Genomic DNA, 18,788 nt, shown 5'->3' on the forward strand with positions numbered 1-18,788 from the left:
TTGTTGCTGCTGAGCTCAGCATGTTTCAGGCTTATTTTAACTCTGCGGATGGCTATTTTAATTTTTTTAATGGAGCCCTGCCTGAGTCACTCCTTGACTAATTCAAGCTGCAGTGCGATCTATTGAGATGATAAGTAGTTTAAAGGTGTAGTGCCCCGGGCCATTTTAAGGAAGAGCGAATACAGTATATTTATGGATTCCAAATCCTGCACTGAAAGCAATCATCTCTGTACAGCAGGAATATAGTGTTATCCATTAAGCAGTTTTAGGGGAGTTTTCAGGTTAAAATTACTGTGCACACATGTGTGAGTGTGTGTGTGTATGTCTAAATTTATAAATATATATACGTGTGTGCATTTCTTATTTTTTTTTAAATTTGAAATATGTATTGTGTTTCTGTTTTAGCATTTGTTCTCAAATTACAAACATATGAGTGTGGATGAGATTAACGCTTTTGTATTTTGCTAGACTCGGACAGTGGGATTTCGCCGGGCAGAGTGGCCTACGCGTCTTCTAAAAGCTGTTCTGTCTCAGACGACAACTATGGCTGCCTTTCGTGGAATATTCCTGCTCTTGAACTCATGGCACTATATGTAGCAGCTGCGATGCATGATTACGATCACCCTGGGCGTACCAACGCTTTCCTTGTAGCCACTAATGCACCCCAGGTATGTGTTTGTAACCACATGCTGAAATGCACAGTACAGTCAGCTGCAATTATAATCACCAACAGTGGAAAGTATCCATCTTTCGTTCTGAAGTTACTGTTTAGTGAATTTAAACTTTTACTTGATTTAATAACTGCTTTAATTCGAGTGGCTTTGGGTTTGGTAACTCACTGACCAGGCATTAAATCATAAGGTATTTTTTTGAAAAATATATTTTAAAATGTATATGAAACCTTTCGCGGAAACTCTTTTGAAAGACATGCACATGCATACACATAGTACCTTAATTAACTTGGTAGACATGTTTAATTTCAGGCCTGGCAGAAATAACAAACAGCTAAAAGCATATTTTATTCATGAAGAAAGTGTATATTCATTTGATCTTCTTTGAGAGAGAGATAGAACAAACAGAAGTATTTATCCTCTGATAAAAGGGCGTAGACATTTTCTATGAAGTCTCTTGAACCCTAATTTGTAAGGCCATTTTTTTATTATTAGAATATTTTGGAAAATATACAGGTATAGTGATCAGCATTTCAGTGAATGGCATTTCTTGGTTCATCTGTGGTGTTCCTTTAACTTGCTTTTGGATCCTTGTTGTGAATAATAAAAGCTAGATTTAGTGGTTGGAGATGAAACCTCAGACCTGTTTTTTTGTTTGTTATTGTCTTTCCACCAGGCTGTTCTATACAATGACAGGTCAGTCCTGGAAAATCATCACGCAGCTTCGGCTTGGAGCCTCTATCTGTCCCAGCCTGAGTTCAACTTCCTTTCAAACCTGGATCACGTGGAGTTTAAACGCTTTCGTTTCCTTGTGATTGAAGCCATCTTAGCCACAGATCTAAAGAAGCATTTTGATTTCCTGGCAGAATTCAACGCTAAGGTAGGTGATGACAGCAAGAAGGGCACAACTTCTCAGCAATTATCAAAATGCTATTGAAAACAGAAGTTGTACCTGAATAGGTGTAGAAACAAATGTGATTAAGAGTACAGAGTTAGGTACATACATAGATGTGTAAATGCATGTTTTTGTTTTTTCCTGCATGAAATAGGTTAATGATGTGAACAGTCCAGGGATTGACTGGACAAATGAAAACGACCGCCTACTTGTCTGCCAAGTGTGCATTAAACTGGCCGACATCAATGGTCCAGCGAAAGGTCGGGAATTACACTTGAAATGGACAGAAGGCATCGTCAATGAATTTTATGAGCAGGTGTGTGTAAAACTGTTCAAATTAAGAAAAAACTATGAATGTAACATGTTCTCTGACTTTTGTAACATAGTCCATATAGTTATCTCAAAAATTGATTAAATTGATTCAAAGAAATGGCTTGAGCCCATGAACAGACATCTGTTGTACTCGCTGGGTGGTTTGTCAGTTTCTAAACTGCTCGAGTCACTTCCTTCTGGACATTGTTTCAGGGTGATGAAGAGGCAAACCTTGGCTTACCGATCAGCCCATTCATGGACCGCTCCTCGCCCCAGCTGGCCAAGCTGCAGGAGTCGTTCATCACTCACATCGTGGGCCCGCTCTGCAACTCCTACGACGCTGCAGGCCTCCTGCCAGGACACTGGATTGACGAAGAGTGCTCCGAGGAGGACGAAGACGGAGAAGATACTGAAACTGAAGATGATGACCTGGAAGATGATCTAGAACCAAGTACGAGTGATTAGTAAATCTGTCCCAAGTAAACTGACGCAGTGTTTCTCACCCTGCAGTTGAGACCGTTGAGGCAGTTGAACTTTCCACGATGCAAGATGCCGTGCTTGGTTTCTAAAAACAAAAACACTTTACACTCTTGCATTATTGCATTTTTGTTGCATTTTGCTAAATGTAAAGCACTGTAAAGCCATTAACAATTGCAGGTCTGATTTGTGTGATTAGGTATAATGTAATTTGTATTCAGTGCTTAATTTGTGCCGGATCTTTCCGGATCTTGGGTTTTGAGTGTCTGTGTTCCAGTACGTATTTACGCCGATCCTGCCGCAAACCCCCTCTTATGTTTTATTTACCGTCGCATCCCCCCCTCCCCCCGTCAAGTTTTTTGATCGTGATACACTTTGCGTTCCGGCACCTTCGGATTTACAAATTAAGTACTGTTTGTATCTAGCCAGCAAAATATGTGGTCTAACAAGCTAAATCATTAACACTGGGAGATTTGGCTGGGAGCTGACTTCTTGGTTCCAAGTTAAGGTTTAATTGCATTGTAAGTGATCCCCATAATGAGCTCATGGCTTAGTACAGAGTTTAATAAGTAATCTGGTTTTAAAACTATAAGATTTTTTTGTGCGAATCCCACTTGTGGATTGAAACAAAAGTTGTGTACATTCATTTGTTCCCAGTATTTCTATTTCTACAGATACCATACTTTCACTGCATTTGTTTTCAATTGCAAATCGAAAGACAGAAAGAGAATCCCTTTTACTAACCTCTTCAAGACCAAATTCTCAATGCTTTAAATCAACCATTAAATGCAAGTTTTTTTTTAAATGTCTACTACACTGTTAATTATACAATGTGTAAAAGAATGCTGTATTATATATATATATATATATATATAAGTATTAAAAACCTGGCACAATAAGATTAAAATAATACAAATTAAGAATATGTTTAAGGATAATATATTAGGCTATGTATTTCCAAGAAGAACAAACGGAAATGTGCTTCTGATTTGTTTCAAACTTGCTCCCTTTCTGGAAGATGTGTAGAAAATATTCAGAAGCTAAAAATAAGACATGCTCCTGAAGTGTTAGCCAGTTTGCATGACGGTCAGTCACTCCGCTATTAATTAACCTTTTCCTGTGTGATGCTTTGATGCAGAAAGGAGAAAGACCAGGCGACGGCTGTTCTGTAACATCATGCACCACTTGACGGAAAACCACAAAGTGTGGAAGAAGACCATCGAGGAGGAGGAGAAAAGCAAAGCAGAACTGAATAAGCAACAGACAGAGAGCTCATCTTTACCTCAGACGTCCGATGAGATCCAGGTGATCGAGGAGGAGGCGGAGGAGGAGGAGAGACAGTAGCCGGCAGAAGACCAGAGCGACGTCTCCTGCCCGGGGGAGCCCCGCTGGCCCCCCTGTGACACACACTGAATTGTCACTGTGCCGGCACCAGACACTGATGCATTTCATGTCACATTGAAAAGGCCTTAATACTGTGAGCGGATTCTCACTGGTACAGTGGGAACCCCACTCCTATGCACTTTCACCCCATGGAAATAATAATAAAAAAAAAAACGTAAAAAAAACAACAACCCGAAAACATACTTTAAAAGAATAATATTAATTATTATAAAAGCTTGTATAACATGAAGTAAGGGCAGGAATGCCTTCCATGATATAAAGTTACCTAGCTGTGATGCTGCCTTGTTGAACACAGAGCGCTTACTTTCCATGAGGTACTATAAATTATATATATATAAAAAAATGAAGCCCTTCAACACCAGTTACCAAAGTGAACAGTTCAAATATGGAAATGTACGTGATTCTGAGACTCATTCAGACTCACCATCATTACAGAATCATTATATATATATATATATATATATATATATATATATATATATATATATATATATATATGTGCCTGTCTGAAACTAGTACTGAACACTGCACTGCAGAGTGTATATGAACCTTGGTTTCTCTAACAAATGACAACAGAAACAGTATCTGCACAGATTTTTCCTGAACGCTGGTGACTGTAAAAGCAGACAGCATCATTAGAACATGTTCACGTTCTGACGTTTTGACTGAAAACAAAAGATTTCACCTGCATCATTTTTGATGCCTTTTATTGTTGTGTAAAACCTGCCTTGTTTGTTTTTTATTTTCTGTATTTTTTTCAGGAATGCACAGTGGCCAATCAACTAAATCAACTGGGAAATATCCATTGTTGTTTACCACATAGCATACAGAACAGGAAAACTGTTCCAATGAAGGGATGTTTTTCCTTTTTTATTTTAATATATATATTTTTTCACTGTTACTCAGGATTCACATTTAGATTAATAGCTTTTTTGCAAGAGTTAAACTCATGAAGTCATAATGATTTCTTATACTCTTGTAAAGTTAAAAGAAAAACTAATAATAACCGTTTTTATTCTTTGTACGGAACATTTGCAACAAACAGTTCTACATATCCAAATTCACCTCCATTAAATTATTGAATAAATCAAGAGGTGGATTTAACTAGTGTTGATCCCCCCCACCCTCCACCCCCCAAAGCTGTATTTTAAGAGTTTTGTATTTATTTTCTGAGAGAATCCCAAACAGAGGAACATTACTGAAAGTGATATTTTGATACAGTATGTTGCAATGTAGCAAAAATAAAAGCGTACATTGAATAAACAAGGTTGTTCATGTATTGGAATAGGATTAGATATTTTCAGTTGTGTTTATCATTATTTTAACAGACACATTCTTAAAAACCCACTGATTTTGTTTCTTATTCTACAAGCACCAGTATTTTCACAAATATATTATTTGCCAAACATACACCAAGGCCAACCTATGTATTCAGTAGCTTTCTAGCCTTTCCCCAGGAAATCAACATATGCGTGGTTACGTTTTCATCATATCACATTTTGGCAGAACAAATAATAAATAGTTATATTTTTCTCAAAAGTAGGAACTCTAGACATTCCACAGAAAACAGTGAGACTTATCTTTGTGCAGGAGTTTGCAACATTAGTGCATGCACAGCTCTTTCACATAATTTTAATCCAGTCTGGAGATATGAAAGTTCTCATGCAGGCAGTCTAAATCAAGCTATTGTGTATGTATTTACGTATATATGTGGATATATACATATATATGTGTGTATATATATATATATATATATATATATATATATATATATACACACACATATATATACACACACATATATATACACACACACATACACATATATAATGTGCACCTTTTACTACCAAACAAGTGTTTAATCTCTGCACAGAAAAATATCTGCATATTTTTTTAAATAATCAACTGTATCAGAATTCATCTGTTTTATACATGTGGCTGACATATATTGTACATAGAAAAATGTTAATTATCCTCCAATTTCCAGAGTTTTTATCTAATACTATTTACAGATGTAAAATCTGCATAACAGGAGCTGTGGGATCTTTTTTTCTGTTTTTGTCTGGGTACAACGTCTTCACATCCCTAATCATAACCACTTATTTAATACACACTCTTGGTGCCAAACATTTCCCCCCCAGAGTACATAACAAAGCCTGGTTGTGCTCCCATGTTGCATTTCTCAGTAATAAATTCAAGCTATTTAGCGAAATGGAAAAAACAAAAAACACTTGAAAAATGTCTAATACATAAATTAAATGTATCAATTGCAAATTTGACCAGTGCAGATTTAGTTCACTTGGCAGTAAGGAGAATTTAGTGTTACACTTTTACTTTGTATAACACAACCTTTCTGCTGCAGTTTGGCTTATTGAGTACGACACAGTACATTTCTGAACCCTCAGCTATTTCCTGTTTTCCAGTTCTCTTGCTCGTTATATCGTAAGGCTAATTGTTTATTGACTAATCACTGTGCAGTATCATATACCACAGTCTTCTCGAATGTTCTTGTCATGAATACATTTATGAATGGTTGTCACCTTTTATGTAGCATCTAGATATGTATGTCAGTTGTAACCATTCAATCTTATGAAATGTGTGGGGAAAATCATTTTTACAGTTTTATTGTTATTTATAGTTGTCATAAAACACCATCCCTAAAATACCTATACTTTCTCAGATTACATTTCTTTGTGAACCACCCTTAAACTTTTTTTGGTTTGTTTTTATTTTGTGAATATGCGCATGTGTGTGTATCTGTGTTTGCGTGTGTGGTAATGTTATTGGTTATCAGACATTAGCCACCCCTCATAATTCTGACAAGGTAGTTACAGGATGAACCAAAATGCAGGTCTGAGCCCAGAGTACCCAAACACAGTGTAATAAAAACTGCAGTCCAAGGCACATGGGGGTAATACCTATTATCCATTGAATCACCATTCCACTCTCCAGATTTGATATCAGCAACTGGAACTGATAACGCTGATTCTGTTAACTGTAAGCTAGATTGCACTGAATGAACCCCCCCTCAAAAGCCCTGCATGTTTAGAAAAGTCAAGTTGACTCGAACCTTTCACAGAAACCTCTCGAAGTAATAAAGTGTTGACCATGATTACATTTTCCACCCAGCCACTGAGAAACAAACAACAAATATTTATATTTCAGTTGCAATTAGTTTTTTCCCTTTGTTTTGTGCGACCCTATATTTTAAAGGCAGTGAGTAGGACATGATTGACTGTGCATTGCAATACTTAATGCTGCAGCTTAAGTATTTCTTGTCTATTGGAGAAGCAGATTTCCTGGAGAAGAGCCAAGAATTTCATCAGCAATCTTAAACAACAGTACGGCAATCAATATGTATTACTCATCACATGATTGAAAATACATTGATTTCCTGCACCTAATATATTAGGGTAACTGAGAATCACACACACACACACACACACATATATATATATGAGCTGGGGTTGTTACAGTATGCAGTATTATGGGTGATTCCACTTTTTGAGAGTAAGTGATTCACTGTGCAGTTGGGTTTACGCACATCCTGCTTCCTGTGGATGAACTCAAAAGGGAGTAGTTATTGAGTAATCAACTTTGTTTTGTTTTTTACAAAAATAATATTTTTTTCATGTAGTTTGGATGATGTTTCCATTTTTCTCTTTACAGTTTACATTTCAAAGTGATCTAGATTTGAGAATGAATGATGATGATTCAGTTTACATGGCTGCTTATTGCAATAATTTCCCAAAATTGCCTTGTTTCCAAGTTGTGTGATACAACAAAATCAGTCGCCCAGGTTTTATCATTTATTTATTTTTATCTTCTCAGAGTAACATGCTGTATATGCAAGGGTTTTCGTTACATTTGCTTTCACCTGGATAAACAACGTGCTGGTTTTCTGTTTGTTTGTTTGCTATTTCTTGCTCTTTACTAATAGACATTTTCACTTTGTGTTAAATGGGGGTGAGGTGGAGTGGGGAAAAGAAAACCTGAAAACAACCTATAACAATTGTCTGCCCAGAACATGTTTTTGAAGAAATATTAAGATTATAATTCAAAACATTATAGAAACTATAAATTTATTGGCAGTTTAGTTCAAATTCAATATCGATAATCATTAACAGTTGTCTTCACCCACAATAGTCTAGAATAAAACACAGATTTTTAAGATTTTAACTTAAGTCTTTTATCTCAAAGTACCTAGTGTAATCCTATGTAACAGACTTCTACCCTGTAGTCGCATGCAGAGACTATAATCCTGATACCATTGCTTTACATTGTGTGGAAGATAGGATTGTGGGAGTGTGTCCATAAATCTGGCCTCTATTCTTAATTGTTTACCTGAAATCCCCTTTAATCAAGATGAGGATTTTGATACAGGCCATTAAAAGGCTCTTGCAGTGCCACTAGTGAACATTTGTATTGTGACATGAAACCTAGACTACTTAGGGGGGTGGGGTGCATTTTGTTTGATATGAATCCTGATACAATGTCATATTAAATAACTTCTAATTTACTAACCACAGTGTCTAACAACTAGAATGTTTTCGTATTGATCACAGGCAAGTGCCATAGCCTATTACAATCACTTGGCCCTGCTATTGGACAGAGAAACCTAGGTAAATTGGCAGACCAGACAAATTCAAAGGACATGAAAAGGAATAATGCTTTTATTTTTAGCCCCTGATAATATCCTTTAAAGATGTGTGAAACTTAAAGGATTTGCAAATTAAAGCAATGATTACTAAATACACACATTTATTTATTTTGGTGAACAAATTTGTACAAATATATATATATTTTTTACAAATATATTTTGTTTATAAGCCGACATTTCCATTTTTGGATTGAATACCTTCAGAACTTTTAGTGTATGGTGTATATCCGGTATATAAAGCATTTAATTTTGCAAACATAAAAGGATGATCTCATACTTTAGCTTTTACATATTCTTTCATAAGGAAAGGCTTCCTTTGAGACTTTCCTGTCAACAGTTACATCTCCCCCAAGGAGAACATAGAGGCCCAATATGTTACAAATTATGATTAGTAACAGTATTGACAAGAAACATCTTTGTCTGATGATTCTAGGCATTCAAGATAGAATCCTGTCCGACTGTCTGGTGCTTAACTCCAGCTGGATAATCAAAGTATGCAAGACTCTGTGAACATTCATTAACAATAATCTTATGAACTTTTTTTTTTTTAACTCTAATTCAAATTTGCGCTATATATTTCAAACGTTTTTCCATTTTGTGGAACGATAAATAATGTTTCTCTAATTAGTCGTCTCTTTCTTTTGCGGTGCCTGCTCAAAATGACATAAAACGGATGAGACTCCCCGATCGCATACTCAGTTTATCATATAGGTCTTGAAACCTGAGGAAAAGTGAAAGACGCAACAGAAGCACCTTGGGGAATTTAAGAAGGTCAGTACTCATTCATTCTTCCACCTGGTCTGCTCTGCATTTTACATTTCTTTGGAGCAATATCTTAGGTGAACATGGTTTCTGTAATACATAAATAAAACCATACACACAAGTTTCAAGACATTTCAACAGAACAAACCTAAATAAAGATTTAATTGGGAAACATGCTGCTGGTTTCCAAACAAGTATTAAAACTGCTTTTTGGAGTGCACCTGTTGTTGATCATTTTGGCTTCCTTTGATAATTTGTCAAATCTGAAATTAAAACTGACCCACAGGACCATGAAGCAAGCCAACAGGAGAGAGAAATACTGACCACACCCCAGGATTATTAATCTTGTTCATCTGCTCTGTGCTTCTGACCAAACCTGTTAATCTAGGTATAGGTGATCTTATATAACACTTGTGTGCATGCCTTTGAATTCACTCCTGTTGCACAACTCAGTCTTAATGCAGTAAGTCACAGGTTTTTAATGTGTTTCTGTTACCTTTTCAATATTTTGATCAATTTGCACTTTTTGGCTCTCCACAAATGACCTAAGAAATTAAACCGGGATGATTTTTCAAGAAAACGACCAGGAACTTAGTTAAAATACTTGTATTGATATAGAAATCAACTAAGTCAATTTAATCCTCTGTGCCTCCACAGATATATTCAATAGTCTGACTTTCAATTGGAAGGGTGTGTTAGACAGACTACTAATTCATTCCCATTACAGAGTGTCATCCATTATTAGGCAAACGTTTATAAAATTACTGGACAATTTATTAGGTTTTTTATGTTAGTTATGCTCTTGATGCTCAATAAAAAATGAATACAGAGGCTTTACTGGAAATTTTCATGAGGTGCCTGTTATATATGTTAATATCAGCAATGCACTTAGAGACAAACTACAGCATAATGTGAATAGAGAAAGTATTGGTGATTTTAATTGACATCAATGCCCTGATGCATTATAAAATGCGAATACATTTAATGGTAGATGACAAGAGTGGTCTCAAATACACCATACAGTGAAATCAACAATTAAGTCATTAAGTGTCTACTTTGGGTGCGACTTGTTCAAACATCATTTAAAAAATGAAACAAAGCACACTTATTTTTTAGGGACACTGCTTTCTTATTTGTGCCCAGAGAATAACCATTTACAACACTAGCAAATTCTAATAAAAAAGTTGAACATAAAGACAGTTCTGAGTGACCACAGTACTGAGGACATCTTTACATTGTTCTAACATTAGTGTTTCTAAAGCTACTATTCTTAATACAAAAATATTTATACAAATATATTAAAGGAATTAACATAACAGTTACATACACAGCATTTTCAAGTCTGCCTATACATCAACAAAACTGTAGTCTCTGAAATGGACTAAAGTCTATGGCCTACTAAACTGTTCAAAATCCTGTTTATTGCCAGTTAACCCTCGTGCGGACCTGACTTTGTGCAGTAATTTACATTCCAGTTAACATTTAACTGATGGATGACAAGCAGTCCAATGTAACATGAAGTGACACAGCCAATGGAAGAGTCTCCTCCTTGTGAACCTGAACACTTCCTTTTCCTTACAGCACAAACATCTGAATGAGTTTACTGAAGTATTCTGTTTTAAAGGACCTTACAAACTTATCTGAACCTGGTATCAATCATTTTCATTGTATCAGTTTCTTTCAGTATCTACTCAAAACCTTTTTATTTTTCCTTATAAGGCCTTGGAAGTGCAACTAGCTTGGAATGGCTTGTTTTGCTTCTCCATAAGAGAGGCTGTTGTGCTGCTGTTAGCTTGTGTAAAGTTTTGTTTTTAAAGTACTATACAAACACCTCTGAGAGAGTCCTCTGAAAGGCACATCTGGCTAAGTTGAAAATGGTCTCATTTAGTTAGTTTCTTTTTCATGCAGTTTATTTGTAACTGCAATCGTTTTTCACATGGAGATATTTTCTTTATTTCCACCTTCTGAGGGCACAGATGAGATACGGGTGAGGCTGTAATGTCATGCCCAGTTTAGGTGTGAGGTTGGGCACAGATCCTTGTGGAAACTGAAGGTAAAACCTTTGAAGCAATGTTGTGAAGAAAAGGAACATCTCCATCTTAGCAAGTTGTTCCCCGAGACAGTGCCTTCTTCCTGGAAATGAAAACACACACAACAAAAAATATTTAAAGACACCAATATTCCCGAGAGGCACACAAAAACAGTATGGGATAAAAATACCAAAGCAGTCGCTGGCTGGGAGCCTACTGTTGGAAGGGATTTCCAACTTGCTGCAGTAGAGCACAAGGCCGTATAGTTTGATGTATGCTAGCTCTGGTTACTTGCTCTGTGAATTAAACTCTCTCCCCAGGAAATTCATGTAATTGACTTTTAAATTACTACATCTCATACTGTAGTAAGTGTTTTTAGCTGGATGCTCTTTTAATACATTTGATCATTTTGTAATAACATTAAGTTAGTACAAAAGCATAAAAGGGGTGTTTGAATATGCTTTCATCCCATAACTGTCATTATTCTGGGTTGATGTTTTCAAGTCAAGCTTTGTTATTATAAAACATGATTTGGGAGGCAGGAGGGTGATTTTCAACAATATTAATCAATATCTAAAGGTACACTTGCCTAATGAAAATGGTACAAATGCCTCTCTCTTCATGAAGTGTCCATGACAGTCCAAGAATCTCTCCGGACTGAACTGCTCGGGACTGCTCCAGTATTTTTCATCAAAGTGAACAGAGTACAGATTGGTTATCACAGTGGTCCCCCGAGGAATGGAGTATCCTCTAACCACAGCATCTTCAGAAGTGGCGCGGAAGATGCCCAGAGGAGCGATGTTACAGAGGCGCAAGACCTCGTGCAGCACGGCTTCAGTATACGGCATCCTGGGCTTGTCTTCCAAAGAAGGAGGCTTGTTGTTGCCAACAACACTGTCTATTTCTTTCTGCACCTTATCTGGAAAGAGAGACACAAGGAAAAACAATCGGGTTACTAGTTGCTCTTAGCCCACTGTAATTGGTATGTCATGAATAATGCATGTAATACCCATCACAACTCCATTTGCTTTCTGAACTGTTGTAAGAGATTAATGATCTTACTCATTTAGATAGAAATAATTAAAATATGTTGCAATTTATACACTTGTAGGTAACATCATTCTGTGTTGCTGAAAACCTGCACAGCAGCTTCTCATCAAATCATGTGGTTGTTTTCCTTCCATAGTGTGGGTTGTCAGACAGCCATCGCTCACCTTGGATGTTTGGGTAAAGAGCCATGTAGAGCATCGCCCAGCGTATTGCGTTCGTTGTCGTTTCTGTTCCGGCAATAATGAGTTCACCCACTGAGAATATTAAATTTTCCTTTGAGTATGAGGCCGCCGTATCGCTCGCGTTCTGCTCCATCTCATCAAAATAGACGTCGATGTAGTGTCGCGGTGACTGACTCACTCTGTTCTGAGAGAAGCGCTCGATTATCCGCAGCAGAAAGTCATACACCTCGGCAGCGTTGCGGAACAACTTCTGATGCTTTCCGAAGGGGAGAATCCTGATCCAAGGAAACGCATTGTAGAGAAAGGCCCAGCCGCTAGCTGCCAGTTCTATGTTCTCACTAAATATTTCAATCATCTGCTGAAACTCTGTGTCATCGTACGTGAAGCGTTCTCCAAAGATGATGAGGTTGGTTATGTTGGACACTGCATTGGTCACCAGGTGCTTCGGGTTGAAAGGCTTTCCTTTGTGTTTGTCGATAGCATCGACAAAAACCATACACTCTTCAGAGATTTTGTTCTCAAAAGTCTTTTGGCCGTAGCCGAAGTATCGTAGACTGTTGACGGCCAGCTTGCGATGTTCAATCCAACCCCGACCATATTTACAATTAAGAAGACCTACAACACACAAAGAGGCATGAATCAATAATTTAACTTTAATAGCGGTAACTATTACCACTGTTAGCCCAATGGAGCAATTTCAATTATTAAGGTAGTGCAAAGTTTGTTATAAAACAAAAGAGGCTTCACAGATATGTATATCATTCCTTTAGATCTAAAGTAACACTGATCTGATTGCATAAGGAAAGAGCAGCACTCTGAGTTAATCATTATTACATGCATTGATTTATTTTTGTAAGCTTAATTTAAAATGTCACCTGTTCACTCTTAAATAGCACCGTATTTTTTAACAGGAATCAATTCTAACCTTTGTACCAATAGGTCAGTTTTAGAAATAGAACACAAGTGTAACAGTTCAAATCATGTTTTATGTGTCTCGAAAACAGCTGGTTTGAAATAACACTCAAATAAGGACAATGTTAGTGCTTACAAACAGCAGAGGGTTCCATGTAAGTTAATTTTTTTAATAGACAGAGAGAAATGTCACAAAAATGTGTATTGGACCAGAAAACAGAACAATTCCCACATACCTCCCATTTTTGTCATCTTTATAAATAAGGGCAGTGAGGGCCTATCAGCAAAAACTTCACTCTGGTGTAAAAGACACTCTTTAATGGCATCATAACCATTAAGTATAACTGTTGATATGCCACCCAGATCAAGACTAAAAATCTGAAATAAAGAAAATAATAACAATCAATAAATGCCAGAATGAATGAAGGGAAATGACTGCTGTTCTATGAAGAGTTTTAAGAGCTTGCAGTGACACAGCCAAGTTAGGAGCAGACTCAGCACTTCTAATTTCAGAGTGCCTGGGCGCATTTCACATGCCAAAACTGCTGTGTTACTAAGTATTAGTAAGATGGTGCAATTTGAGAACACAAATGAATTTGATCGCCTTTGGGTTAACCTTTGACACACTTTAGAAAGAAAATGTGTGTTGTGTCCACGCTGTAGCTCCGGGAACATTACAACAAATAACTTTTCAATTGTGTGTCAGAAACGAGAACCTCAATATGGAACCAAAAGCACATACTATGCATGTCCTTCTTTCTCAATATTGCGTGGTAGAAGGACTGTGTGTGAGATTAATGCAACACTTCCCCTGGACGTGCCCGTGCTACTGTCTTGCTAGATGAAAGCATAATGTGCAGTACATTCATGGTTGCCGTGTCTAAAGCTCTACCTGTCCGTAGGTTTCACTTTGTTTCTTCATGTAGACATGCGGCTCCGAGGCCAGAGACAGGATATTCCCAATGAGAGGCAGCGGCGTCGGCCCCGGGGGGAAACCTCTGGGTCTCCTCTGCTTCACAAGTTGCCGGATCAGCAGGAAAGAGACAAAAGTAATGACCGAACTGCCTAAAGCGGCGCAAACCTGGTGGGGTGACAGTGGCAGGACAGCTGCCAACCCGCTGGGCATCATGTTCAACGTGCTGTGCACTCAAAGCGCAACTTCGCTCCCTTCACAAAACAAAAGGTGACATTATTGCGCGGAGCCGCCTACAGGCCGCAGCCCAGCGCAGCCCAGCGCAGCCCAGCGCAGCCCAGCGCAGCCCAGCGCAGCCCAGCGCAGCCCAGCGCAGCCCAGCGCAGCCCAGCGCAGCCCAGCGCAGCCCGTTCCGGGAGGGAGCTTTGAGAAAGAGCTGCTGCTTAAACGGCTGGACTACGAAACTGTAATAATGACATTCATTTGTAAAGAGTCACATATGTTGTGTTTTATGAATATGAATTATGAAAACAATTGTCGGTGTTTTCTTCATAGTCCTGTATAGGATCAGGACGCGCTACTGGTGCGCTACTGGTGCTAAACGTTATGCCACACCTTTTTCTGGATGTAATCATGACCATATACATTATTTTTTTCTGCAACCGTTAAACGTACGTAAGAGTAACCAAACTGCCGTTGTTCAAATACATTTTTTCTAACTGTTCAATCGGAAATGTATTATTATACATTTAAAAATACGTTTATTTGTTGATATTTAGCCAGATATCTTTGTAGCCTATTTGTTCATACACAAGAGTAATATCTATACATATATCATTATTAAACACATCAATAAAACGTTTTTTTATTTTTTATTTTATTTTTTAATATTCTGCTAAATATTTAATGTACAGCCTAAAGAATAATAATTGATATTAACCTCCATAAGGTGTTAACATGCTGTCATAAACCTGTTTACAATTATGTATTTGCAGACTTCGCAATGTTAACAAATCATTTACATTTTTTCCAAATATGATTTAACAAAACATGTTTCCATAATTTTACTGTAAACATTTCCCATCGAAATACCAACACCTCCTCCATATTTCAGTGCAGTCTTTTGGCTTTACTTTAATTTCCTTATGGAGCTGAGAAAATAAAAGGATTCTTCAGTATGGTGTTTTCTTCTTCTTTTCAATTGATTGAGATCTTATGAGAAAAATGTAATTGTCAATGAGAAGTGATGGATTTTGAAGGGGGAATAGCTAGCTTGGATGTCATTTAAATGAACCTTATTTATAGGCCTAGGGCTTTTCATCCACTGATGTACAAATATGATGAACCGGATACATATATTGGGTAAAATAAAGGGTAAAATTGAGAGAAGCGCACTTCCTTCATGTTCACATGATGGTGTTTTCTGACCTGTTTTGAAAAACTGTAGGTCAGTCCATTGGCCATCCAACGCTCAACTCCCATAGCCAGGGTCAGTGATGAATAGTGCTGAATGATTGAATGTGTTATTTAAATAAAGATGATTTTCTGTTTTCAATTTCCCTATAAAGGATGGTTAAATGACTGACAAGAGTATGCTTTGGAATCGACTCAATTTTCAGTGACTCAGTACAAACCAAGCATTTACGATATGGCTTCATTTCAGTGTCTACAAAACGGCCATATGTCTTCCTTATTCAGATTGCAGTATATGTTAAAGTACCTCTCTTTGTCTGCAGTTAAGTAGAAAATATATTTGACAGGACTAGGATCTGCTGGAAAAAAATCCCTGCAGGTTTTAGTCCATTTATTTGGTTTAATAGGTTATTTTGAGATCTTTGGCAAGTCTGATCGTACAACTGACTTTACAAGTATGAAACCAAGTCTAGGAACTCATAAACCATTTCTCACAGTACAGCCCATAGAACATCTTATTGAAATAGTATTTCAATTTCTTCCACACTGCATTTTTTTTTCTTGACATTCAGATATATTCTTCACTGCCAACTGGCTGTGACATATTATTGGTAGAATGTAAGGACTGCAGTGTCTTTTAGCCCCAAGGGTATCATTATATGGTCTCTGTTTTAAGGCAGGCAAACAAGTCTACTGATTTATCTACTTAACATAGACTACAAAACTTTAATTTTGTCCATGTGTGTACAGTGTCTTTTACTGGTCACTCAATGCACTAAAACTTAAATTTATAGCTGGATTTCTCAAGCCTTGTTAGCTGAAACATGTAAGTAATTGCAGTGGCTGGCAGCAGGCCACTTGTCTTAATTGCATCCCACTTAACCTTCTAAAAATACCGCTAGATTTGAACAGCATTAATAAACTACTATTGAATCCCTGAAATTATGCCAAAATGTGAAGACAGAGTTTAGTAAAAGTACTTTCCCCCCCCCTCTTGTTTCACCCTACTTCCCTTCCTCTCAAAATCCTGACCTATTGTTTTTGATTGATTCACTATTCTCCTGGGCAGGACGGTGGAAATGTTAACGAACCCCCCTGGTGAAAGTAAGCTTTATCGCGTTCCCTTTGGCATGCAAACAGATTTTGTTAAATTTCCTGTTCACTGACTTTCTTTGAGATTGTTCCTCATTAGCACAGATAACTATTTACTGTGCTGCATATCTTTAACGCCAAGCCAGCTGGCATTTAGCTTTTATAACTTTAACAAACAGTGTTCTTTTTTCTTACTTATATTTTTCTTATGTTTAAATTCGATTTAAAGTCTGCATAACCTAGGACTGTATTTTTACTAAGAAATAAAGTAGGTCCCAAGGTACTTGATCACTTTTACTAGAAATAAATGCATCCATTCAGAATTGTTTACTTTAGAGATTTTTTTATTAACAGATGTCGCTACTTCAAAGCATAATGCTAATAGTGCATAGTTAAAGGAAAATAGAAGAGCTTTAAAGAGATCCACAAGTTTCAAAGGAGACGTTGCTAGCCAACCTCAGATCCAAGACTCAGTTCTTGTAATGTTTACAGGAAGTATATTATTTTGAAAAAGCAATACATTTCCCAGCATGTCTACACAGCAAAAGGAAATGATGGCATTTTAACTACAAAGAAGTGAAGTGCAATGAGTAAGAACTATCCACCTGCAATTTGAAAATAGATTGATATCACATAAATGAAAGTAGAGAAATGGTTATTGGTTCACTATGACTTCATTGCCTATTGTTTTATTTACTATAAATCATAAACAATAACATTTGCTTACTGTGGCTACACTTATCCTGCTGCCTAAATAACGATACAGCTATGTAGCTGCCCTGGCTCCAGATTCAATTTCCAGACAAATAGAGAGCACTAATGGTGATAAATGGATCTCTGAAACCATAGTGCTACATTTTCCATACCCTTGCTTCCAGGAGGGCACTTATGAAGTCCTACTTCAGGTGAGTTGCAAATGCCCCTTAACTTAGGTTTAGAAACAAAATGATTAACCTGAGAAATGCATTGATTCAACATATCTCCAATATTCCCTAAGAGGGTTCCCTAGTCCCAGGTTTAAGTAAGAAAGCACAGTTTGGGTTACACAGAGGAATGGGGAAATCAGTTACTTGAAATGCTTTGCCTCAAGAAAGACACTGATTTGAAAAGGCTATCTTTTACTGACAATTTTGTTTCTGCCAAATGTATATCAATATTATTTAGTATTAGTATATTTTGTATTACATTATTTCCAAAGAATTTGTGTTTGTAATTTTTAGTTTTGAGATTGTTTTGATTTAATTTAAACTAAGCTAATAGTTACTTCATTGTTCACAATGTCTGCTAAACTGGACTCGCAACCTTTTGTTCCAGAGAGAAAGACTATCCCACAACTATAAAATAAAGGAGACAACAGTCGTACACTGCAGTTTATATAAAGGGAATATTAAATGTTGACTGTTTAAATTAGTATTAACATTTACTTAGATAGACCTATGATGTGTTATACCAGAATCTAAAATCAAATCCTCTTCATGTTTCCCAGCACATGGATAAATTGAGACTAAGCAAATACAACTTTTTGTATTCGAAGTGAGTTGTGTTTATCAGAGAAACGTAGACAAATGTCTAATGATCTCTTGTGTTAAAGAACAGGTTTAGTAAGACATTTTTCTCCATTTAAGCTGTGTGTTTGGGTTAAGAGAAAATTAATCCCAGTGGAGCTCCAGTCTGCAGGTGCACACATGTTAAACACTTTCAACTGATGGAAGAAATACAATACACAAAGCATATGTGCACACTGGACTGATTAGTAATTTTGACGAATACCAATAGGTACAAATCAATCATTTGAATTTCTTGTATTTTTTAAAAGACCAGGAGTTTATAAAGTAATTAAACAACTGGCAATCTTTGAAGAAGGTTAGCAATTTAATAACTTTCTGACAATAATGCACTTCAGATTGATGATACTATAGCATAGCATTTAATAATATATTTTAATTGTATTTATTTATTTACTATATTATCTATACATAATGGTAATATTTGTTTTAAAAGATATTTCAAATACT

General features: G+C 36.7%; 2 protein-coding genes across 4 annotated transcripts in view; one reads left to right on the forward strand and one right to left on the reverse strand.

Moving 5' to 3' along the window:
- pde3b (phosphodiesterase 3B) overlaps positions 1 to 4,190 on the forward strand; it is a 62,396-nt gene extending 58,206 nt beyond the window's left edge. For all 3 annotated transcript variants that reach the window (XM_066700890.1, XM_066700891.1, XM_066700892.1), the window contains exons 12-16: positions 469 to 668; positions 1,348 to 1,551; positions 1,721 to 1,882; positions 2,092 to 2,329; positions 3,494 to 4,190. In XM_066700890.1, the coding sequence (XP_066556987.1) occupies positions 469 to 668; positions 1,348 to 1,551; positions 1,721 to 1,882; positions 2,092 to 2,329; positions 3,494 to 3,699 (1,010 nt within the window). In that variant the 3' untranslated portion in view covers positions 3,700 to 4,190. The remainder of the gene's footprint in view (positions 1 to 468; positions 669 to 1,347; positions 1,552 to 1,720; positions 1,883 to 2,091; positions 2,330 to 3,493) is intronic.
- Positions 4,191 to 9,697: 5,507 nt separating this feature from the next.
- cyp2r1 (cytochrome P450, family 2, subfamily R, polypeptide 1) lies at positions 9,698 to 14,545 on the reverse strand. Its single transcript, XM_066700894.1, has 5 exons — positions 14,248 to 14,545; positions 13,592 to 13,733; positions 12,426 to 13,058; positions 11,801 to 12,130; positions 9,698 to 11,314 (listed from the first exon to the last, which is right to left on the reverse strand). The coding sequence occupies exons 1-5, from the start codon at positions 14,482 to 14,484 to the stop codon at positions 11,133 to 11,135; spliced, it is 1,524 nt and encodes a 507-aa protein (XP_066556991.1). The 5' UTR covers positions 14,485 to 14,545; the 3' UTR covers positions 9,698 to 11,132.
- Positions 14,546 to 18,788: the final 4,243 nt, after the last annotated feature.

The sequence above is a fragment of the Amia ocellicauda genome, chromosome 4 (assembly GCF_036373705.1).
Source record: "Amia ocellicauda isolate fAmiCal2 chromosome 4, fAmiCal2.hap1, whole genome shotgun sequence".
In the NCBI taxonomy this organism is placed as follows: domain Eukaryota; kingdom Metazoa; phylum Chordata; class Actinopteri; order Amiiformes; family Amiidae; genus Amia; species Amia ocellicauda.